Source organism: Lagopus muta, chromosome 10 (genome assembly GCF_023343835.1).
Source record: "Lagopus muta isolate bLagMut1 chromosome 10, bLagMut1 primary, whole genome shotgun sequence".
In the NCBI taxonomy this organism is placed as follows: Eukaryota; Metazoa; Chordata; class Aves; order Galliformes; family Phasianidae; genus Lagopus; species Lagopus muta.
In genome coordinates this window covers 81,377-105,732 of record NC_064442.1, presented here as the reverse complement: position 1 = coordinate 105,732, position 24,356 = coordinate 81,377, and the positions used below count along the sequence as shown (strand labels likewise).

Genomic DNA, 24,356 nt, shown 5'->3' with positions numbered 1-24,356 from the left:
GTGCCTGTTCCTGTGTTCTCATGGCACACTTTTTGTTTTAATTACCCAGGAATGGAACAGAAGACTTCACTGAGCTTCTAGCTATTTCAGAATTCTTTCCATTTTGTCAGAATGGGCAGAAATTCTGATTGCAAAAAATCACATCTACCTGTAAAATTGAACTGTTTCAGGCTGTTCAGTGTGTTACTTCTTACCCATGGTCCACAGGCTTCTGAGTCCTGTGGATCAGATTCTAGAAAACACAAAAAAAATAAGTCAATGTTTAGTGTGGTTTTGTTGCTGTATGTGCCATTCATTCATGAAAAGATCAAAAAAGGGAAATTCAAAGAATAGTCAACAGAAGCTGATTTGATATACATGGTAATCTTATTGGCCTGCTAGCAATAAAACTTTACTGCTATTCAGGTATACAGGTAAAAATCGTAAGTGTCTTGTGCTGCATTGCTACAATGAGTAATGGCATAAAGAGAAAAAATTGTGTCAGTTAGTTGTGCCTTCATACTTGTCACTACATGTGAAATTATTGTAATATTAAAATACAGAGTTAAATTTCCTTAAATGTTTGCACAGGCTGTGTGAACACAGCTGTATAACTGCTTTCAATTCATCTGTTAGCATTTGGTATCAGTATTTTGTTGACACACATCGTGGAACTTGAATAGCTCCAAATGACTAGCTATCAGGAAATTTATCTTGGCTTGTTAGTAACCAATCACTGTTACTATCTCAAATAGTTGTTATGCTCTCCCACTCTGAAAGGGTGGAAATTACTCAAAGCCTACTAATTTTTGGCTTTGAATTTGTAGTCATCCAACCTCTATTCTGGTGACTTTTTATCTTTCTTTTTCATGTGATGTCTTTGTGTAGGAGCAGCTATATGGTCAGAACTGCTGTGCGCCATAGATCAGTCCAGACTCAATCTGCTTGGCTGTTTTCAGTCTCATGAACATGTTCTTAACTTGTCTGTGCTCTTGCCTGCTGATCGCAGAGCTTCCATCTAGCAAGTTCATCAGTGACTTTTTTTTTTTTTTTCCTCATAAGGAAACTGAGGAGCCTGTAGTGGAGTGCCAGGAGTGTGAGACTGACACATCCTCCTCTAGAACTACAGTTGGCTCATCACTGACTTCAGGGGACCTTGGTGATGTCAGCTCCTTTTCTTCTAAGGCCTCAAGCCTCCACCGCGCATCCAGTGGAGCAAGCAGCAGTCTCTCTGCCACACACAGCAGCAGTTCAGCACGAGGCACTGGAGCTGTCAAAGGGAAAGTGTGTGGTACAGAAAGTGGAGAGTTTGCTTTACCCATTGGCAGAGGTGTCTTAGGGAAACTAAGGTATGTGTAGAGCCTCGAGAATGGGAGATAAGATATTTTACAGAAGTGAACAGCTGGCTTGGGTGGAATTTGAAGCAGGGTGGACTCTAAACCAGGGATTTTTATGTTGATGAACAGAAACAATGAAACAGTCTTTCCAATTTTTTTTTTTTTTTTTTGAAAAAGTAGTGGTTGTTTCCTCATGATGCTTTGCTTTGCTTAAGCTCTTCAGGAGTTTAGAAGATGAGCAAAATCTTTAAGAGTTTTTAAGAGATATGGGAGAGTATAGTGAAGTTACATCTCTTTTTGTAATGGTTAACTGAACTCTTGATTTCTCTAGCCCTAGGAAAGGAGTTGGTCAACCAGTATCTCCTCTCAGAGTTAGTCAGGCAGGAGCAGCACTTCTGTGTGAGGAAGAGGAGGACTCTATGGTTGGTCCTCGCCAGGGTGGCAAAGCACCTGTGACACCTCGTGGGCGAGGAAGAAGAGGCCGCCCACCGTCCCGAACAACTGGAACAAGGTACTGTGGGAAAAGGAGCCTGTAATCTTAATCTATTGTTGAAGAAGAGAACAGGGAACTACTGTCAGAATGTGGTGGAAAATGAACTAAGTGTTTCAGGAGGTAATTTTTAGTGATAGTGTGTAGCAGCAGCAGGCATGTAGCACAAATATTTTTTTTGGTAAATTTTTTTCTGGGACTGTTTTTGTGTTTTCTCCAGAGATTTGGCTGGGATTCCTGTTTTGGAGGATCTCTCAACTACAGGATCACCTGAGGAGAAATCATTTGTTCGTACAATTCGCCTACCAGATGGAGGGGAGAAGTCTGACACATCTGGCTTCTGTGCCTTACGTCGAAGCGACTCTCCAGAAATCCCATTACAGGTGGTGGCTGGTCCTTCAGACTGTGCAGACTCATCTGCTGGGAGCAGCTTTGTGGGCCTCAGGGTTGTAGCAAAGTGGTCTTCAAATGGGTACTTCTATTCTGGGATGATTACTCAAGATGTTGGAGCGGGGAAGTACAAACTTCTCTTTGATGATGGATATGAATGCGATGTACTAGGAAAAGATATTTTGCTCTGTGACCCTATCCCATTGGAGACTGAAGTAACTGCGCTCTCAGAGGATGAGTACTTCAGTGCAGGTAAGGGTAGTCCTTGAGCTCAGTCCTTGAGTTCTCAAGCTGCCTAATCCAGTGAGAAATGAGTGCTCTTCAACCTGAGTGTCTTAGATTAACAATGTAATTTGCTGCCTTGTCAGGTGTAGTGAAGGGGCACCGGAAGGAGTCTGGAGAGCTATATTATTGCATTGAAAAGGAAGGCCAGAGGAAGTGGTACAAGCGAATGGCTGTGATCCTGTCTCTGGAACAAGGAAATAAGCTCCGAGAGCAGTTTGGACTAGGTCCTTATGAACCTGTCACCCCCCTGACTAAGGCAGCTGACATCAGTCTTGGTAAGGTGTGATGCTTTTAGGTTCTTTGAACTACAAGCCTGTCAGCCTGACCTCAGTGCCAGGGAAGGTTATGGAACAGATAATCTTGAGTGCAATCACATGGCAGTTACAGAGCAGCCAGGGGATCAGGCCTGACAACCACGGGTGAGTTCATGGAAGGCAGGTACTCCCTGACCAGCCTCATCAGCACCTTCTATGACTGGGTGAACCATTTGGTGTCGATGTAGTCTACCTAGACTTTAGCAAGGCCTTTGACACTGTCTGCTAATTAAGGCTGCCTGAGTAGTTGGGATTAGAGGAATGGGAAGCAGCACTGCACTCTGGTGGGAAGTAGTGCCATGCTCTGGTTGGGCTGAAAAGTGAGCAGCAGTGTTGTTCAGATTAGTAGAACTGTAAAGGGTGGGAGCAGCACTGCACAGTTGGGCTGTAAAGTGCAGGAAGCAGTGGTACGTCCTGGTTGGTTTGGCTGGGAGGAGTGGGAAGCAGTGCTGAGCTCTCATTGACTGAATAGGGTGGAAGGCAGCACTGTGCTCTGGGCTAAAAAGTGAAACAGTGCTGTGCATGGATTGGTTGGACTGAAGAGAATGGGAAGCAGTGCTATGCTATGACTGGTTGGGATGAGAAGAGCAGGAAGCAACATCTTGTGATTGGTTGGGCTTAAAAGGGTGAGAAGCAGTGCTGAGATGAGCAAAAAAAGTGACACTGTGCTCCAATTAGATGGACCAGAAAGGGTGGGAATCAGCACTATGCTTGCTTTCTGCTGAAAAGAGCAGGAATAGGCATTGCACATGGGTTGGTTGGGCTGAAAAAGGGTGGGAAGCAGTGCTGTACTGTGGTAGGTTGGGATGAGAAAAGCAAGAAGCTCCGTGCTCTGATCACTTGAGCTGGAAAGAGTGGTAGGAGGTGCTGTGTTCTGATTGGGCTGTAAAGGGGGGGATGCAGCACAGTGATCTAGTAGGTTGGGATCAGAGGAGCATGAAGTGGCAGCATGCTCTGACTAGGTTGAAAAGGGTGGGTATGATTGGGCTAAAAAGTGTAGGATGCACCTCTTCTCCAGGCTGTAAAGGACAGGAACAAGTACTATGTTTCCTGCCTGGGAAGATCCAGGAACAGATCATCCTGGATTACATGCTTGATCAGATGAGGAATGAGCGTGTGATCTGAGACAGCCATGACAGCTTCACCAGGGGAGAGTCATGCTTGACCAATCTGGTGGCTTTCTGTGTTGAAGTGACGGTACTGGTGGACAAGGGGAAGGTGACCGATGTCATTTACCTGGACTTGAGCAAGGCCTTTGACAAGGCCACCACATCCTTATCTGCAAATTGGAGCGATGTGGATTTGATGGATGGACCACTCAATGGATAAGAAACTGGTTGAAAGGCCGCAGACAGAGGGTGGTCATCATTAGCTCTGTGTCCAGGTGGAGGCCAGTGATGAGTGACATCCCCCAGGGCTCTGTCTTGGGACCGGTGCTCTTTAACATCTTTATCAATGACATCAATGATGGAATCGAGTGCAACCTCGGCAAGTTTGCTGACGGCACCAAGCTGAGTGGTGCATTTGACATGGTAGAAGGAAGGGATGCCATTCAGAGGAGGAACCTTGACAGGCTGGAAGGGTGGGCCTGGGTGAGCCTGGTGAGGTCCAGCATGGCAAAGTACAGAGTTTTGCACTTGGGCATACAGACTGGAAGGAGCAGTCCTTGAGAGCAGCCTTGCAGAGAAGGACCTGGGGATCTTAATAGATGAAAATCTGAACATGAGCCAGCAGTGTGCTCTTGTGGCTTGGAAGGCAAATGGTATCCTGGGCTCCATCAAAAGAGGTGTGGCCAGCAGGGACAGGGAGGTGATTGTCCCCCTCTACTCTGCTCTTGTGAGGCCCCATCTGGAGTGCTGCGTCCAGATCTAGAGCCCCAATTTGAGAAAGACAGCTGATGCAGAGGGTCTGGAGGAGAGCCACAAAGATGATCAGGGGTCTGGAGCACCTCCCTTACGAAGACAAGCTGAGGGAGCTGGGCTTGTTCAGCCTGGAGAAGAGATGGTTGCGGGGTGACCTCATTGCAGCCTTTCAATACCTAAAGGGAGCCTACAGACAGGATGGGAATCAACTTTTTGGAAAGGTTGATAACTGCAGAACAAGGGGAAATGGTTTGAAGTTGAGGGAGAGGAGATTTGGGTTGGATGTCAGGGGGAAAATCTTTACAGAGAGAGTGGTGAAGTGCCGGAACAGGCTGCCCAGAGAGGCTGTGGATGCCTCGTCCATCCCTGGAGGTGTTCAAGGCCAGCTTGGATGGGACCCTGGGCAGCCTGGTCTGGTATTGAATGTGGAGGTTGGTGGCCCTGCATGTGGCAGGGGGGTTGGAGATCTGTGATCCTTGAGGTCCCTTCCAACCCTGGCCGTTCTGTGATGATTAGTATGAGAAGAACAAGAAGTGGCACTGCACTCTGGTTGGACTGAAAAGGGCAGGGTGCAGTGCTGTGCACTGATAGGTTGGGCTGGAAAGGGCAGGAGGCAACAGCGCACTCTGGCTCAATTGAAAAGGGAGGGAAGTAGGACCATGCTGTGGTTGGGCTGAAAAGAGTGGAAAGTGGTGCTGTGCTCTGGCTGGGCTGAGAACGGGGGAGGAGGGAGGGAGTGCCATGTTCTGGTTGGGATGTGAAGAGCAGGAAACAGTGTTGTGCTATGGTTGGTTGAGCTGAAAACTCAGGTAGTGGTGCCATACTATGGTTGGTTGGGCTGTAAGAGCAAGAAGAAGCACTGCACTCTGGGGTGAGAAGAGCAGGAAGCAGCACCACGCTCACTGGTTGGGCTGAAAAGGGTGGGAAGCAGTAGTGCTGGTCTCTAGTGGAAATGAGGATGGAATGCAGCGCCATGCTGTGATCAGGCTGGAAAGAGTGGGAAGCAACACAGTGCTCTCATTGGCTGAACTGTAAAGGGCAAGAAGCATTACTGCCCTCTGATGGGTAGGGCTGAAAAAGGCAGGAACAGTGCATGCAGAATCCCAAAGAGGAGGAAGCCATGCTGCTTGTTGCTTGGTTCTTCTGAAAATAGCTGAAAGATGCATGGAGCTCTGGTTGGCTGGACTGAACAGATTGGGAAGGGAGAGTTCAGCCATCTTTGGATGAACACAGGTCATGGAATTAGGTGGCAGTAGGTGACTAGTTTAACTTTCACATTCTATTACAGATAATCTCGTGGAGGGGAAGCGGAAGCGACGCAGCAACCTTGTCTCTCCCAGCTCCTCCAGTAGTAGCACAACTCCCACTCGTAAAGGGATGGAAAGTCCACGTGTGCCACCAGGTGTACTTTCTGGCAAGAGGAAACTTGTTGCTTCTGAGGAAGAGAGATCCCCAGCTAAACGTGGCCGTAAGTCAGCAACAGTAAAGCCTGGTGAGAATCTCTTTTTGTAACTTACTGCATAATAAGTCCTAAAACGCCTTCACACTTAACACTGTGAAGGGTCCCTTTCTTTGGCAGCCTATCAGTAACCTGAAATATTGTCCCATTAGTCACTCTCTAGTTTTGATTTGAAGACTTTTTGCAACTATAAGGGTAAAAGATACCAATCTATCCTAGCCTAATCCTAACCAAGACCTGTTTCTAGTAAAGTAACTCAAGTTGAATGTATCCTAAATCCTTCTGCAGATCTTTGTGCTGAACCTGACTTGAGACTTGTGGTGCTTCCATCTCTCCACAGGGGCTGTGAAAACAGGAGAGTTTGTGAGTACCTGTGAAGGCATAGATCCCCCACTACTGGAGGACCATCATGGACCATTGCCACACAATAAGACTCTCTTTTTGGGCTATGCCTTTCTTCTCACCATGGCAACACCCAGTGACAAACTGGCCAATTGCCTGAAGCCTTCAGATGGTCCTGCAGGGAGTAGTGAGGAGGAAGAAGGTGAGGTGAACCTTACCCATTGTATTTTCAAGTGGAATGCTGTGGCTGTAGGAAAAGGGCTGGATGCAGTCTGGTCGGGCATTTGTGAGTGCTTGTTTTATTCTTTTGCTCTTTAATGCTTTGCAGAAAGGAGCTAAGACTCAGTCTGTTTTAGAGAATTTACAGTCTGAAATATATGATGTTGTATCAGTTTATGATCAGATTATAAGGCTGCACAAACTAAGAAAGGTGAGACCAGCAGTTTGAGAAAAATGTAATATGAGAAGCAAGATTTTGAGAGATAAGCGATGGAAAAATGGGGACTTGAAAGTATGAATGGGTTGCTGCAATTTGCCTTTGCTGAAGTAGGTGTGTTCTACACAGTGAACTTCAGCATGCAGAAAGCCATGAGGTGCTTACTTGGCTAGTTAGGCTAATAGTCGTTTCTTTTTTTTTTTTTTTTTTTGTGGATGTGAGTGGATTATAGCCAAAATCTTAACTTTCTATTTCTGTTTTAGAGTTCTTAGAGATTACTCCGTATAACAAACATTATATAGCACAGCAGCTGCGAGCAGGAGCTGGCTATATCCTGGAAGACTTTAACGAAACACAGGTAAAGGCTTGCTCACTAATTTATAGAACAGTAGTCCAAGTAGTTGTGATTAGGAGTTTCTGTAGATTGTCTACTCCAGCACCTTGCTGTAAGCAGGACCAGCTTGAGCAAGTTGCTTAGGATCTTGTCCAGGCGAATATCTGAGGCTGAAGATTGCACAGCCTCTCTGAGCAGAGGTGTTTTATTGCTTTAATTAAAAAAAGTGTGTGTGTATATATATTTTTTTTTAAATAGAGTTTTCTGTATTTAAATTTGTGTCTTGTCTTAAGTGGATATCATCAAATATTATTTGTCTGTATCTTGTGTGCTTTCCAGTCATTAATATGCATTGGTGAGACAACTTAATCTCTTCATGTGTCTAAACAAGTCCAGCTTTTTCAATCTCTTGTATGTCATATGCACCAATTCCTAGATCATCTTAGAAGCAGGTCCAGCCAAGAGAGCTACTTCGATGTCTATCTTTCTCGTGCTGTACAACCTAATTTTACAGATCTGGTCTTGCTAGTGTTGCATAGGGCAGCAGGATAACATTCCTTGACTCATGACGTGGAACTGGGGCTGACTTGTGACAGGAACTGGGGATGTTCAATCTGGGGAAAAGGAGGCTGAGGGGTGACCTTATTGCTCTCTTCCAGTATCTGAACGGTGCTTACAGCAAGAGTGGGGTTGATCTCAGTGGTGACAGGTGACAGGATGAGGGGAAATGGCCTCAAGTTGCACCAGGGTAAGTTTAGGTTGGACACTAGGAAACACTTCTTTACAGAAAGGGTTGTTAAGCACAAGGATAGGCTGCCCAGGGAGCTGGTTGAGCCACCATCCCTGAATATGTTTAAAAACCGTTTGGATGTGGCGTCAGGGATGTGATTTGGCAGAGGGTTGTTAGAGTTAAGGTAGTATGAGTTAGGTTGTGGTTGGACTTGATGATCTTCAAGGTCTTTTCCAACCTGAGTGATTCTGTGATTCTATGTTTTTCCTAATGCAGTCAGTGATGCTGGTTGGCTTGCTGCAGAGACACTTTGCTTGCTCATGTTTGTCTTCCACCTGGAGCTCCATGTTTTTTCTCTCCAAAGCTACTTTTCACTTGATCAGTCCCCAGACTGTACTTGTGTTGGAGTTGTTCCTACCTGGGTGAGGTACTTAAGATTTGCCTTTGTTAAACTTCATGAGACTCTTGTCAGCATGTTTTTTCAGCGTTGAGGCTTCTCTTGAGAAGCAGCACCATCCACAGTGGTTTTCAGCATCACAATGAGAAACTGAGTTATTTTAGTCAAGATGTATGTTAGGCATTTTCTCTTTTCTGTAAATACAGTTGTTTTTTTTCTGTGTCAGTGCTCGGCTGTGTAATGGTAAGCCGAGGTGGTGGTTGAGATGTAGAGGAAGGAGCTCCTATAGAGTTCTTTCCTCATCTTTCATTTTCTTTTTCCCTTTTTGGCACTTCCTGATGAGTAGCAGGTAAATTAAACACAGTTCTTATAGGAGGGAATAATTAAACTTTTGTGATTTAGTGGTGATAATTCTTAAGCATTACCTGGGGTATCTTGACAGCTAGAGATAGTTTCTGTCTCCATGAGAAATGCTGCCTAGTTTAAGTAGGAATCAAGTAAAATGGGATGAGTAGGATAGCTCCTGTTGAAACATATAATGGGGTGATGACAGTTGAAACTGAAAAGCAACAGATTTACAATTAATGACTCATGATGGAAAAACAGCTGTCAGTCTGACCAGGCATCAAGAAGCAGCTGAAATACACCCTCTCATCTGAGGAACGATGTGAAGTGGTTAGTCAGTATATATTGAGGAAACTTCAGATTGCAGAACAGACAAATGGAATTCATAGACTCATGGAATGGTTTGGGTAGGAAGGGACCTTTAAGATCACCTAGTTCCAGCACCTTCGTCTAGACTAGGTTGCTCACAGCCCCATCCAGCCTGGCTTTGAGTGCTTCCAGGGAGGAGACACCCACAACCTCACTGCACTGGGCAACCAATTCCAGTGTCTCACCACTCTCACAGTAAATGATTTCTTGTTGATACCTAGCCTAAGACTACAGTCTTCCAGTTTAAAGCCCTTTCCCCTCATCCTGTTGTTATGTGACCTTACAAAAATTCCCTCCCCAGCTTTCCTCTAGGCCCCTTTCAGGTGCTGGAAGGCTGCTATAACGTCCCCCAGAGCCTTCTCTTCTCCAGGCTGAGGAGCCCCAGCTCTCTCCTCCCCTCCTTGTAGGGAGGTGCTCCAGTCCTCTAATTAATCTTAGTGGATCTGCTGCAGCAACTCCATGTCCTTCTTATGTTGGGGGCCCAGAACTGGATGCAGTGCTCCAGGTGGGGTAGCAGAAGAGCAGAGTAGAGGGGCAGAACCGCCTTCCTCGACATGCTGGTCACACTTCTCTTGATGCAACCCAGGACATGGTTGGCCACCTGGGCCGCAAGCGCACATTGCTGGTTCATGTTGAACCTTTCATCGATCAGTACTCCCAAATCCTTTTCCTCAGGGCTGCTTTTTAACTATTCTTCACCCAGGCTGTATTGCTGCTTGAGATTGTTCCCAGCCAGGTGCAGGATCTTGCACTTGACCTTGTTGAGCTTCATGAGCTTGGCCTGGGCCTGCCTCTCTTGTCCAGGTCCCTCTGGATGGCATCCTCTTGTGTGTCAGCTGCACCTCACATCTTAGTGTCATCTGCAAACTTGCTGAGGGTGTACTCGATTCCTCTGTGAGTGCTGCTTACAAAGCTGTTAAATAGCACTGATCCCTGAGGAATGCCACTCATCACTGGTCTCCACTTCAACATTGAGTTGTTGGCCGCAGGAGAAGCATCACTGTCTAGATGAACAAAAAGGACAGAAGTTCATATTGGCTGTCTGAATCTCAAACACAATACATGCATACTTATGTACTCGTGTGTGTATCTATGCATATAACAAAATATGAAAACTGAATGTCAGCTGCTTTTATAGATTATAACGGATCAGCTTAACCCAGCAGTTGATCACCACATAAAATGGCAGTTAATCTACTGCAAATTTGTTGTGTTCAGGTTAGCTGCCTATAAAGGAGTGACTCTTAGTAATATGGGCCAATTAACTTCAGAGATTCAAAGTAATGCTACCAGAATACAGATTCACTGTAGAGCTGGTGAAGGCCTTAAAAGTGATACTGTAGTTACAGAATCACAGAATTGTAGGGGTTGGAAGGGACCTCCAGAGATCGAGTCCAGCCCCCCTGCCAAAGCAGGTTCCCTACACCAGGTAGCACAGGTAGGCATCCAGGCAGGTCTTGAACATCTCCAGAGAAGGAGACTCCCCCACCTCCCTGGGCAGCCTGTTCCAGTGCTCCGTCACCTCACTGTAAAGAAGTTCTTGCGCACATTTGTGCAGAACTTCCTATGCTCCAGTTTCCAGCCGTTTCCCCTCGTCCTGTCTCCACTCACCACTGAAAAGAGTCCGGCCTCACCATTCTGCCCCTCACACCTTAGATATTTATAGACCTGGATCAGGTCCCCTCTGTCTTCTTTTCTCAAGGCTGAGAAATAGTTGTACCATCAGCAGTACTGTAGTCTATTAAACTTTTGTCAAGCATCGCACTTGATAAACTGGACTTATTCTTACATATCCAGAAGATCAAGTAATTGAAGTTTACTATCGAAATCTATACAAAGGATTTATCCTAATCTTATGTGAAATTCAAGGTTGATGTAGTGATGCTGGCAGAATCTATGAGTAATGATAGCACCCAGAATAAATCTTTAACTTCTTTGTTTAGTTTACAATTCTTTTCCTGAAGTTTTATTTAGCATAAGATTGCAGGCAAAGCCAGAAGAATGTTGTGCAGACTTCAAGGCGAATTATAGACTTATTTTTTATTTTTACTTTTCCTCAATAAAAAAAAGCTGATTTCTAATAAGAATGTAAACTGTTTTTGGAGTGTCTTGCCTGAGGGTAGAGTTGTCTTTACTGACTTAGTTCACAGTTTAAAAGATGTTTCTCTTCCTTTATCTCAAGTAGAAGAGAGAGATATGATACAAAAGCAATAGGTGGAGTTTTTACATGTGCTACACAGCTTGGAATAGGTTATTGTGGTCTGTGAATTGAATTCACTTCTCATATAATAAGGCTGTGAAAAGTGTTTTGATTGTTTTCTTTGTTGCTGTTCAGCTGCAGATAATTTCAAGGCTTTTTTCCAAGCACTCTATTTCCAGTTCACATGGTTTTTTTTTTTTTTTTTTTTAATCTCTCCTGAAGTGTAATGCAGCATATCAGTGTCTTTTAATTGCGGATCAGCATTGTCGAACACGGAAATACTTGCTGTGCCTTGCCCGAGGGATCCCTTGCGTGTCTCATATCTGGGTTTACGATAGCTGTCATGCTAACCAGCTTCAGAATTATCGGAATTACCTTTTGCCAGCTGGGTACAGCCTGCAGGAGCAAAAATTGCTAGAATGGTAAGTGCCATAAGTAATAACCAAGATGTAAGTGCACAGGCTAAGGATTTAAGGAAAGGGAGATCTTATGCTTGGTAAGCTTTTGAGTATTGCAAGTACTGAAGGTGTCTGTAGTACTGCTCTCCGTGTTTGCCATTTGTATAGAAATGCATTTCCGTTTCTTTTCCTTGGATGTGGCTCCAACACCAAGGTGGATTTGCCTGCTGTATGTACAAAAAGAGTCTCTCAAGAAGAGAGAGATTTTGGTCTGTTAAGAAACATGAAATTTAGGCAAGACTTCCCGCTCACTTAGCTGGACTCTCTAATAGCTTGGAGTGCAATACTGTTTTAACTTTCTCACTGGCATGTTTTGAGTTCAGGATACTTTCTTGGCATTTCTATAGAACTTAAGCACTGTTCTGTTCCGAGACTCCTTGGAGATGGTGGCAAGCAGACAAAAGCAGACGTCAGATCCCTGGAATTTCTTGGTCTGGGGACTGATGGTAGATTGCTTGGCTCTATCAAAACTGAGGTGTTTTGGGTATGCACAAAATAGGTTGTTCGGGATCAGAGACTAGCCGAACTCTGCATTCAGGTGGCTGCACCCGTGCATGTGCATACCCCCATGTATATGTGCACACACTGCCAGTGTGGTCTAGCTCTGTTTACTATCTGTAAGTAGAGGAAAATTGTTCCAGGTATTTCAGGAATGTGTGCTGTTAAGATATTAAAAGTACTAATATGGGAGCTGATCAGTTGACATGGGGAGGTAAACAGTGGTCCTCAAATAAAATCTGGGGTCATCATAGAATCGTGGAATGGCTTGGGTTGGAAGGGACCTCAGTGGTCATTGGGTTCCAACCTGTGCTGCAGGCAGGGTTGACAACTGGTAGATCAAGTACTGGATGAGATTACCCAGGGCCCCGTCCAACCTGGCTTTGAACATCTCTGAGGATGGCGCATTCACAACCTCTCTGGGCAACCTCCAGCACCTCAGCACCCTCCTCCTGACATCCACTACACCTTCCTTCCTTTAGTTTAAAACCATTCCCCCTTGTCCTGTTACTGTCTACTTATGTAAAAAGTTGTTTTTCCCTCCTGCTTATTAGTTCCCTTAAAGTATTGGAAAGCCATAAGATTATCAGGTATCTTTAACAGTCTGCAATCATTTCTTGCACAGGCACCCACGAGAAAACCCATTCCATAACCTGAAGGTTCTCCTAGTATCAGATCAGCAGCAGAATTTCCTGGATCTGTGGTCTGAAATCCTTATGACTGGTGGAGCATCTTCTGTTAAACAGCATTTTTCAAATGCTAGCAACAAAGGTACTCATTGGCTTTCTCTAGTAGCTGGAAATCTTGTACTGCTCTGCTCTCTAGTATGGTTTTAAAAATCATTTAGGATCATTTGCAAGCATGTCTATAAGCATAAAGTAAGGCAAAATGGTGACACTAGCTCTCTGCCCGAATGTAATTTAGATAACATACAGAAGCTCTGCCTTCCAGTGAATGATACAGTGCAGCAATTCAGGATATAGGCTGTCAGCCTTAAAGAATTGCTCCTGGGCCTTCTGTATGTTGCTTCTCTGTATGGCATGTAGGTCCTAGCACTGCAGCCTGAGGTCAGAATGCATGGTTGTCTGCTCCTGCTTGTAATCTCGGTGACTGGTTTTCTGTTAACTTCTGTCTGCCCTAGGGGGAATCCTTTACTGTCCAGTGCTGCTGTATAGCTTGTCTTAACTTCTAACAAAAGGAATTCATAGGCTAGCAATGGGAGATGCTAAGGAGATTCATGGTAGTAGGGTAGTTAAACAGACTTCTCTGCTGTTGCAAGGAAGAGTTTTGTTTTGTGTTTGTTTTTTTTTTTTTACCTGACCAGCATCTCTTTCTTCATACACAGATATTGCACTGGGTGTTTATGATGTGGTGGTGACTGATCTTTCCTGCCCAGCTGTTGTCTTGAAGTGCGCAGAGGCATTAAGGCTGCCTGTTGTCTCACAAGAGTGGGTGATCCAGAGCCTTATTGCTGGAGAGAGAGTAGGCTACAACAAGCATCCAAAATACAAACATGATTATGTCCCTCATTAAGCTGAAACTTTGTCCTGCTGCCCCATCATTGTGCAGACTGTTTTAATCAGGTTTTAAATGTTTGTGGAATTGGACAGCGTGCATGTTTTATTGTATATAGTTTTATCTGCTGAACTTTTATCATGAAATAAACGTTCAATCTCTTGTGTTAGCTATTCGGTTTCCTCATTTATCTGCCTTGCCTAAATGAGGGCAGAGGGAAAAGAAATGCTTATGCTTGTCTGGGCTGAATAGCTTAAATGTTCTACTTTCTCTAAAACCTGACCCCAACACAAAAAGTCAATTACAAAGGGATGAAAAGGTGGAAGATTTTATTTACAGAAGGATGGACCTATGACAGAGTTCAGGGCACCGGCACCTCTTGTGTTTTGGAAGAATGGAATGTTGTGTACTGCTACAACTTGTTGGAACAAGATATTGCTGAAGCAACTGGTAAGAACTGTGAGGACAAAGTACTGTTTTGTTTTGGCTACTTTTTATTTTTCTTCCCTCCTGTTTTGGCTATACAGGTATTAACCCAACTCAGCACAGACAGGCAATACAAAAGTGGAAATGAAAAGGGAACTAGGTTTACAACAGACAAATTCAGTTTCTTTAGAAAGCTAAAACTTCATTCGTGGTCAAGGATGACAGGCTACTTCCTGCATATTCCAGCTTGCCAAGCATCGCAATCCAACTGAACAGCCAAAACATCCTTCTGTGGTTTTTTCCCCACTTCTTGAAGAAGCATAGACTGCCTCTCTGGAAGCACTTATGAGTGTATGAAGGCTGCAGAAAGCATATTTGCACTAGTTCTGAACAGATGGAGAAGCTTTCTGTAATCACTGGGCAGTTGCAGGTAGGTGGTGCTTCCTGCCAGTTCTTTTTGACAGTGCTTCACTAGGCAAGAGCCAACTGTGCAGGCTTCACTGCTCATTCTGCTGTTGGTTGCAGCTTGAAGAAAAGATCTTAGTGCTCAAACCCCAAAACTGCAAGAAAAGGATGCAGTATTAACATATTAATAAATTGATATTAACAAATTTCACGGAGCACCCCTCTGTTAACACATGTCACCATTTCTCAGTGAGCATTAACTAGCAGGTAGTTCAAAACAATGGGGGAAGCACATGTGAAAACCAGAAGCCAAGTCAGTCCGGTTTTGTTACTTCTGTATCACAGTACTCTTCAGCCTTTTGCTTCCAGTAATTTTGGCTTATGAAATGAACACTGCCTAATTATGATTGTTAGCATGCTTTATATTTCAAGTGTCTCAAGATAATTCTGCAAGTGCCCCTGAAGTCATTCCTACCTGCCCAAGGTTCCTCCAGCCTGTGTGTAGTATTTGTTATAATCCAGACGAAGTAGCAGTTGAGCTAAGTCAGAGTTTATTTGATGGTTTCGAACACTAGAGAGAATCTTGAAGAGCAGTGATGACTGACGACTGAACCCCTACAAATCACAGGAAACCTGTTCAATCATTGAGTAGCCTGAAGAAAAGTATCACTGCGAAAGACTTGCTAGTGGTCAGCTATAAGGTAACCTGTCAGCCAAAAGAATTAGGTGCTAGGTAGCCAAAATGAGAGGTAAAGCCAGACAATCTACATCCTTTGTATTTCAAGAGGATTCTTGTAACTTCTGTGCACATATCTCCCCTCTGTGCGGGTGGAGATGTGGAGTTTTTCCTATCTGGGAGCTATTGATTAATTCAAGTAATTGTAAGCATTCACACAGAAGGTCTGATCTCCACTTAAAACAGCTGTAGAATAGGAGTAAAGTTAAAGCTTAGACAGTTGCAAGGGAGATGAACAAGACCGGATCAATAGAGATTTACCTTCACCAGAATACTGAGTTGTGCAGCTCCACGCTCATCTAACGGTCCCAGATTCTGACTTACCAGAGAACAAAAACTATGACAAAGGTCCAGGATTTCATTTAAACAGTGGAAAACCTGTATGGAAAAAGAAGTACAGGTTACCAGTTACATACAGAGCTCAGCCTCAGAGGAAGTTTGGGTTTTTTTTTGTTTTTTTTTTTTTTTTAGTACCTGAAAATTAAAGCATTCATAATCAAAATGATATACTATGTTTTTCAGCAGTCACTAAGGAAGATGTTAAAGCAACTGTGGCATTTCAAAGGCCTTTTTTTCTTAAGGAAAAAGCTGCATGCTTCTACCTATCCCTGAAACAACTTGGGGAAAAAAGTGAAAGCACGATCTACTTACAGGTTTTAGGAGGATGAAAGACTGAGCCAGCAGATTACTTAAGAAATGATCATGAGCCAGTCGTATGCTCTCAAAATCTCGTGTGGCATTTATTTGCTGGAGAAGCTGTGAGAACTGAGATTCCAGTACATCCACCTGATGAACACACAGAATCTTCATTAACAGCTTCCTTGAGGAACAGGAGTACCTCAGACCAGCTAGAAGTTGTGTAAGAAATTTGCTTTCCCTATCCTTACTCTTACACTAGAGGCTGAACATCAACTTCTCTCTGCCTCACTGACGGAGCTCTATGTACAACAACAGTAGAGTAATAAGGGAGAAAAGAATCAATCCCTGAATATTAACTAAGTAGACAAACAGTTGCTTTCTAACTAGTGGAAAAAGTTCTTAGGCTGTTCCAGAAGTTATACTTCCTCTTTGTTTCTATGGAAACGAAGAACACACACTATTTAATCACATTCTCAGATACAAAGCACTATTTTTCAACATAGTCACCACCATTAGCTATGAATTTTCACCAGCAATGACAAAAAGCCTGCACCATGTACTCATCAGGGCAAAGGCTACAGAGCGAGAACTCAAGCTGTTACTCTAGAAAGTCAGGCCTCCCTAGTTTCTACTGTTGTAGCTATTAACAAATTGATTCTAGCAAAATTATGCTACTACTGTTTAGTAGTGTTTAGGTTTCAAAGTGAGAAAGCAGCTTCTTTCAATTAAAAAAAAAAATCATAACTAAAAAAACACAGAAAACCATCCAAAAGAACTCGTCACTGAACAAAGCAGAGCTCGCTTCAAGGGGCAGAAAACCAAGACAGGATGGTATGTTAATGATTCAGCTTCAGGGATTAGCGGGGCTCCTCACAACTCCTTAGTAGCGCTAAAGAGCCATAAAGAGCCATTTGCATTTCCATTACCACGTAAAACACTACCGATTCACACATCCATTAACCATTAATTGTAGCACTGACTCTGGGAACTCAAAAAAAGTTACAGTTTAAAACTTCAGTGCTCCTTCCCTCCTTCTATCAGTTCTTGATTAAGCAATACAAGTTCAACTCTGTTTAATCCTGACCTGGAGATAATACTGAAGATTGTCCACAAGGAAAGCCATGTGGTCCCTCAGACGCCACTTGATGGCATCAGTTCTGTTAGACTTCAGATGTTTACGTTGCATCTGGAGAGCCCAGCAGTGTTGTAGCTCTGCCTGGACCCGTCGCACGCTGAGCAGGTATTTGAACACAACATTGTACCTATAGTCAAAAACAACAAAGTTGTTTTAGGACAGAACTCTTTCTTGGGTACCGGAGAACACAACAGTGCAAGACTGGAAAGAGAAATAGCAGGCAGTTGCCTGCCAACAGACAGTGTAGATGAAGTAACAGCCCATCTCAGAGTAACAGATTTCTGATTGTAGTGGTTATTAATCTAAAAAATACAAAGTAATTCTAACATTACTGGAAAAGAGCTGGCAAAGTTTTGACAGTTTTGCTGACAGATTTACCATGATCTTATTTGGAACAAGTACCTCAATACGACTAAGTAGAAAAAGTAAGGTTCAGGGAGCAAGCTAAAGTGCTAAAGCCCTACCTTTCTCTCTAGGAATGGAAAAAAAATACTGGGTGCCTGATGTCAGGTAACTTCCAGACACAAAGGCAATACCTAGTACTTACTTCTCCAGAACAGCAGGAGTAAAGAGAATATGCAGTGGCCACTGAACTTTGTAAGAAAGGCCCAGAGCTGCCCAGCCAGACGTAGGGGCTTCACGTGGAGACAGCTCTCGGGAAGGCCCTTCGCGAGTCTGAGAAGAATCTGAAAACAGATAAGGTGCTTAGTTAAGTTGTCCTCCCAGTCAAGGTAAGCCTTCCAGACAAGAATGAAGAGGGAAAGAACAGAACAGGAAGAGGAAAAGCAGGCTAAGGTATCACACAAGGCTGTTCAGGAAAACAGTATTTCTTTACTCCATGGGAGGGTAAGAGGATTATAGAACAAGGTCATTATCATAATCCCTCTTAACTCATTACTAAAAATGCAAATAGATACCTTTATGCTCCTTTCCATGATACTCAATGGTCAAGTGAAGCAAAGGAAGAAGGTTGTCATCATCTAACAGGACCTTATGAGCAGACTGCTGAAATGCAACATTGACATCTGACAGAGAGAGAACACAAACATTAACAGAATACTCAAGAGACAGACAGTGCTTATTTTGCACCTATTGATTATTCACATTGGGTCATAACGGACTAACATTATTTCCACTACTTTAACTCCACTCCGATAGGGAGAGAAGCCTATCATCTGAAAGTTACTGAAAGATTATTTTTGTTACTGAAAGTTATTTTTGCCCAATGTGTAATACACTGTAATTTAGAAGTGCTGCTCTTTCAAAACTAATGAAAACATCCAGAGGATAAGATGGGGAAATCTGCATTGGATTTAACTATTTTCCTGCCAGAGCACAGAGAGGACATTTTGTAGATGAGTAATCAGCACTCACCATGTTCTGTTACGGCTGTGGGTGGTGTTTTTAACATGTGCTGTGCAGTGTCAATGAAGGCTTGAAACAGTTCACCTCTTCCCAGAAGGTAGAAGTCTTTTATAATCTATTTAGATAAGTTTTTGTATGTAAACATATAAAAAACTGAGCAGAAAGAGTAAGCATTCTAACTCATAACATTTATTTTTTAATTACTTGGACAACTTCTGTCATTTCAAACACAGTTGGAAGGCTCTGAACTTCATCCAGTGGCCAGAAAGTCTACAGTGCAATGCGCTGCAAGCAATACAATGAATCTCCAAGATGCAAAGCACAAAACCACATACATCTATTCCTCTAACTCTGCCTCTGACCAAGTTATATCACTGTACTCATGCTTGAGATCTTGGGAAATGAAAACAGAGTTACCTAAAAGAAGAAAGTACAAAATATAAGACAGTAAAGCATCTACTGGGAAAGGGCTGTTAAAAAAAAAAAAGAAACAAAGCAAACAAGAAATCCCACATCACTGATTTTAAGCTACTTTTGCAGAAACAAGTTAGCAGTAACATTACCTTCAGTTGTCCTAGTAAGTCAGATTCCTCCACCATGAGTTTCCAAAGATGCTAGTGAGAAGATAGAAAAAAACAAATAAAGCAAGAAATCTCAGACACATCTGAACTTACTGAATTTTACTGAATAACTGTCTTAAAATAACTGTATATGAAATGTATATAAAACAAAAGAGGAACATGCTAAGACGACTTCTGAGTGGGCAACCCATGCTACTAACTAGAATATTCTTCATGCATATTAGTAAGAAACATGAAGATGCATGGAGGAAAAAAAAAAAAAGCAAATTCTTATGAATTCAACCAAATCCTACTTGTCCTCACTTTTCTGTACTCCTATGTTCTCTGGTTTTTCATCTTTTTTCCCCAAATTAAAACAAAACAAAAAAAACCCCACAAAGCATTTGTTTAAGTAAAAGGCCAACTGTTATAATGCAATCACAATCACAGCATAAAGGCTGGAAGTTGTAATAAGCGATACAATCAATGTTTTACAATTCCCTGCAAATTACTGGTATTAGTTGAAGTCTCTGTATCATTAGAAGTTAGAATAACACGACACTAAGCCTGATAAGAAAATGAAAGCTACCTTTTTTCCCCACCATCCTGTTTTAATTTATTGTAAACAGCTTTCCTTCTCCTGGTCATTCACAAAACTCAAAATCTCCTCAACCTGTATAGTTATCCTACCTGGGATCCTTACCTCAGCAACTGTGCTCCGTATCCAGTCAACCACAGATTCAAAGTCTACCAAACTAAAGAGTGGCTGCTGCTTGAGTCGATGTAGTTCTGCTGCGAAAGTGTCTTCCTGGTTTTTTAGGATGGAGCCTGTGCAACAATGAGAAACGTTCTGGACAATAACAAATCCTATTCAAATAAGTGCAGACCCTTTCCAGCACAGTGGGACAGAGAGGCTGCCCAGGAAGCACAATGTCATGTCAGACAAGAGGAATGTAGATCTGTGGAGGCCCTGAAGTACCAAGTACAAGGCAGTACTGCAAATACACAACAGACACTTGATGTGGCAGTGCTGCAGTATCAGACAGGGGGAAAAAAAAAAGACTAAGTGGAGAGAAGAAAAGAAGGAAGGAAAAGATTTTCTATGCAAACAAAGTCCTTTTTCCTGGCACTTAGCTAGATCTATGAACCCTGAACTTTTCTGCTGCATTACCCAGTTGGTTGGATTCTCCACATGCTCTGTCCCTCTCAGTTGTATCCCCGCTTGGACTTGGGAATTTGTTATTTTTGAAACCACCCCTCACAAACAGAACAAAGTAGTCCAATTCAATTGGCTCTTTGTTATCTGCACTGGCATTAGTCACAGCAAGATGTCCTCCTGTAATTGTTTGAACCCTTCAGGCACAGAAATTCAAAAGGCAACATGACCTCTACAGAGGCTTTATTTCTCCAGAGTGAGATAATGACTTACAACTTGGTATTTTTTATTTTTATTATTACTTATAACTAAGTATTTTTTACTCATGCTGAACTTACATCCTTCCCTAGCACTCAATCAGAAGCAGAGCACTTGGACCACTGTTCTGAACTGGCACAGCCATGTGTATTTTCTGAAGCTGATCATTTTAACAGTGACTGTTAAATAATTCATTCATACAGTATTTCGGAAGATACTTGTCAGTCTCTCACAGCTGAGTGAAGGCCATAAAATGCTCCTTACCTTTTCTGGTCAGGTTAACATTTTGATTCTCAAACATTTGTACAGATTCTCCCACAAACAAGATTTTTTCAGCAACTCGCACAGGAATGTACGATGGCAGCATCTCCACTCGCAGAGAAAACTGTTTCAGAGATGGAGCTAACATGTTCTCCTCCTCAATCAAGCGCTGTCAGACACCAGAGACAAGACAGAAAGCACAAGGAGAGAAAGAGGTTGAGAAAACCAGGCTTATATAGGAAAAGTAGTAAGTATCAGAGTATACTAAAAGTAACTGGTTTTCTGTGGCCTTTTAAAGCTTTAACTTGTTTTTGCCTTTGTACAATCTTCTCTCAGCAAAGATTGTTTATAGAAGGCACTTAATTTTATGCAACGTGAGGTCGGGTCTCGAGAATGACTGGTCATTTGTATCATTTGCACTGAAGCAGAAGACAGTACTTCCTCTTCAGTCACCTGATGACTAAAGGTGCCAAGCTACAACTTGCAGTTTTACCAGGTCCTGCAGCTCTCGTAGCTGTTTTCCTGTAAGTCCTCCAATTCCTAGGTCATCATCATCATCTTCAGGTTGGCCAGAGATATTCCCAGAAGGGCCCTGTTTGATAAAGAACTCTTCATGTTGGTCTAGTAGCAATCCATGCAGCATCCAGGCAGAGAGCTGCTTATACATGACTCCATGACACACAGCCAGAATCCTGAAATCAAAAGAAACAGACAGTGGGTCCACTGCACACAGTAATCAAAACCTTACTGTACATTATTCTGGAAAGTCCTGTTGATCAGCCAGGCAATTTGGTGCTTACTTTCTTCCCAAGGGCACACAGACATAACAACATTCACCCAGTGAAATTTATTTTTCTAAAGGATGAACACAATGTCTGCTGTATCCAAGACATTTTGTGTAGACTTCCAAATATGTAGAAAGCCTTAGTTCCTGCCATGAATCTGTTTTAGATAAATAAAGGATACTGTGACAGTTTGTCCTTTTAAATCATACAGGCCCGATTTGAGCAGCATCATCTGCTTTCACAAGTAAGAAAACACTTTGATACTAATGTCAGGTATTACGTACAAACAAAATAGTTTTGTTGCATCTACCTACTTTTCAAGAGCACTGCGAACAGGAGGCAACCCCCCACAGCTATGTTTGTGGACAGTTTCCAGAATCTGACATCCATGAATCTACAAAAAGAAACAAGTGGTTAGAGTAGGACTATTACTTGGATCTGTACTGACTATTTCAAACATTTAAACGCTACATTTCCAGCTAACATGAAGAACTGTACAGGTCTGACAGAAAGAGAGATTAAACATACTCTGTGTAGTGGAGAAATAAGTCTTCTATGTAAGCTTCTCTCAGAAGCTTCCCTAGATGAAAACTAAGCCTCTCAAGACTTTGAAAACATTAGCTACTCCTTTTTTTAATTCAAGTGAGCATGGAAGAAAACAAAATCAGAAAAGAAGAAATTCCAACTAGCAGCATCTTGTAGTTTGAAGTGTGTTGTGATTATAAAATGCATCTTGCTAATAATGAATGAGGAAAAAGTCAAATCCAGTGTAAAGAGATTTGTAAAGCATTCAATACTTACAATAACTGAAACCAGATTCTTTCCTAGCATTCAGTTCTGGGATGAAAGCAGGAAATACTTTATCAGCTAAAGAGGAAACTTGCTAAGAGAGACTAGCTAAAATTTTGCCGTACCTTCTGAGTCTTGATCTGTTCCACCACAACCATCACGGATGGGAAGAGTAACTGAAACTGCAGCACAAGAAGGAGAAAAGTTACACTTAGGTAAGCGTGGACAACAGGTGATTACAGTAGTTCAAGCAAACTGTTAGCATGCTTTCCACTCAAATTGGGAACTACTGTCAGTGACCCTAAAATCACTGGAAACAATGTCCATCCTCACTTGGACCAAGGGTCATTAGGCCACTGTATTCCAGCTGCAGTTCAGAATAAACAGAAGTTGTGAGGAATATGCCAGGGTAAAGGAGCTGTGCATTGCATCAAAGTGCAAGTGAACCTCTAACTATGATTACAGGACTATAAATTTGGAGCTGTTAAGGAGAAATGACGTAGGATGAAAGACTAAACCTTGTTTATACCACTCACATTCTCATTAGACATGTTACAGAATGACAAGAATAATCATTAGCATGAACAGGTTCATCAGCATTACCTGGTCCAAGGAATAATTAACGTGTGAGATGGAAAGATGTGGGTCAGCCAGAAACTGTAAGAACAACAGAACAATTAATGAAAATTAAAATATGGCATGGATAAGTAAAAAGGCAAGTCTGGCTCTATGATCTGTATCATGTTATGTAGGCTGTAACTTTTAATGAAACCACTGGATGACAACAGTACCTAAGACAGAACAGCTGCTAAGCCCCAGAGGATTTTATCAGAACCTTCACAACTGAAAACAGAAGTCATGATAGTATGAAACAGCATCAGGTTCCAAAGCTGATGGGGCATTTATTGAATTGTATGTGGAAGGGAATGACAGCTTATTAACAGTCATTTATAATAGCATCTCACAGGAGTAATTTGAAAGCCATTCCCAAAGTGAAAAGAAAACTATCTTGTTGTCTCTTTAGCTACTACCACTTAGTCAATACAGTAATGGCAAAAATGACAAGCTTCCACAATGTGCCAGCAGCAAACAGCCTCTTGCCCCAGGTCCCTCTCCTTTACCTCTTGTTCCAGGTCAAGCAGTGCCTGTCGATACGGCTGCAACACTGAATCAAGACCTGTACAGAATGCTCGCAAATAAATGCCATGCAATCCACTCTGGTTTTGCTGACATGGGTGATGGTCCTGAAACAGAACAATAAAATCCTCAGGTCCTCAGCACAGGTCTGACGAGTAATGGAACCTCCTGCAACATTGCACCAGCAGCCAGTGGTCACAACACTCTAAAGTGCACCTTCAACAACCATAAAACGTCCAGGAAAAAAACAAAACATAACAAAACAAACAGAGCTGTTTAGCTCTTCTGTGGATGCATGCGGGAGTTGGGAATGGTGCACGCGCGGCAGCACTGTTAAATTCGGTGTTCGTTTGTATTTACGAATGCCTCCCGAATCCCTACGTTATTCACAACTCCTGATGAACCGCAGGGACCAGAAATTATAACGTGACGTTCCCTTCCCTAGGAATGATATTTCCGCGCTCCGTCACGTCTTCCAACACAAGCAGTCGTGCACCCGCTCGCATTTACACCACGCAGAACCATACAGAGCCCTGCTCGGGACGGTCAGTTTGCCTGCGCTGGCGCAGAGCCGCACCGACGGCTCTGTGGCAGAAGCGGCAGAGCAGATCATCGTCCACGCTGCGCCGCTGCAGCCTCACCTGCTGCTGCACGTGTCCCGTGTACTGCTCCACGAACTCGGAGAAGCGGATGTAGTCGGTACCGAGGCGGCAGAGGCGGTTCAGAACGTTGGTCTCGCTAGGGTGTAAGAACGGCAATTCCTGGGACACCTGCGGGACAAGAGAGCGGTGAAGGAGAAGAGAAACGAAATGGGAGAAGAGGGGGAGGGGCCGGGCTGTACCTGCAGCCCACCGCGCTTGCTCCAGGTAAAGGCCGCGCCCGGGTAACCGCTCAGCGCCAGCAGCAGCTCGTGGATCATCGCGCCGCCGGGCGCCGCGCCGCGCCGCGCGAGGGCCGCTGGGAA

General features: G+C 43.2%; 2 protein-coding genes across 5 annotated transcripts in view; one reads left to right on the top strand and one right to left on the bottom strand.

The window, feature by feature from the left end:
• TP53BP1 (tumor protein p53 binding protein 1) overlaps positions 1-13,909 on the top strand; it is a 36,896-nt gene extending 22,987 nt beyond the window's left edge. For all 4 annotated transcript variants that reach the window (XM_048956916.1, XM_048956917.1, XM_048956918.1 and 1 more), the window contains 10 exons: positions 1,042-1,328; positions 1,648-1,827; positions 2,027-2,448; positions 2,565-2,756; positions 5,946-6,149; positions 6,457-6,660; positions 7,158-7,252; positions 11,492-11,691; positions 12,851-12,996; positions 13,571-13,909. In XM_048956916.1, coding sequence (XP_048812873.1) covers positions 1,042-1,328; positions 1,648-1,827; positions 2,027-2,448; positions 2,565-2,756; positions 5,946-6,149; positions 6,457-6,660; positions 7,158-7,252; positions 11,492-11,691; positions 12,851-12,996; positions 13,571-13,758 — 2,118 coding nt within the window. In that variant the 3' untranslated portion in view covers positions 13,759-13,909. The remainder of the gene's footprint in view (positions 1-1,041; positions 1,329-1,647; positions 1,828-2,026; positions 2,449-2,564; positions 2,757-5,945; positions 6,150-6,456; positions 6,661-7,157; positions 7,253-11,491; positions 11,692-12,850; positions 12,997-13,570) is intronic.
• Positions 13,910-14,052: 143 nt separating this feature from the next.
• Positions 14,053-24,346, bottom strand: TUBGCP4 (tubulin gamma complex associated protein 4). The gene is made up of 18 exons (XM_048956922.1): positions 24,234-24,346; positions 24,034-24,162; positions 23,377-23,499; positions 22,859-22,912; positions 22,381-22,437; positions 21,781-21,860; positions 21,175-21,373; positions 20,685-20,850; positions 19,710-19,834; positions 19,010-19,060; positions 18,456-18,561; positions 17,999-18,106; positions 17,629-17,767; positions 17,031-17,208; positions 15,959-16,093; positions 15,569-15,685; positions 15,047-15,186; positions 14,053-14,726 (listed from the first exon to the last, which is right to left on the bottom strand). Exons 1-18 carry the CDS (start codon positions 24,309-24,311, stop codon positions 14,714-14,716), a joined length of 1,998 nt encoding a protein of 665 aa, XP_048812879.1. The 5' UTR covers positions 24,312-24,346; the 3' UTR covers positions 14,053-14,713.
• Positions 24,347-24,356: the final 10 nt, after the last annotated feature.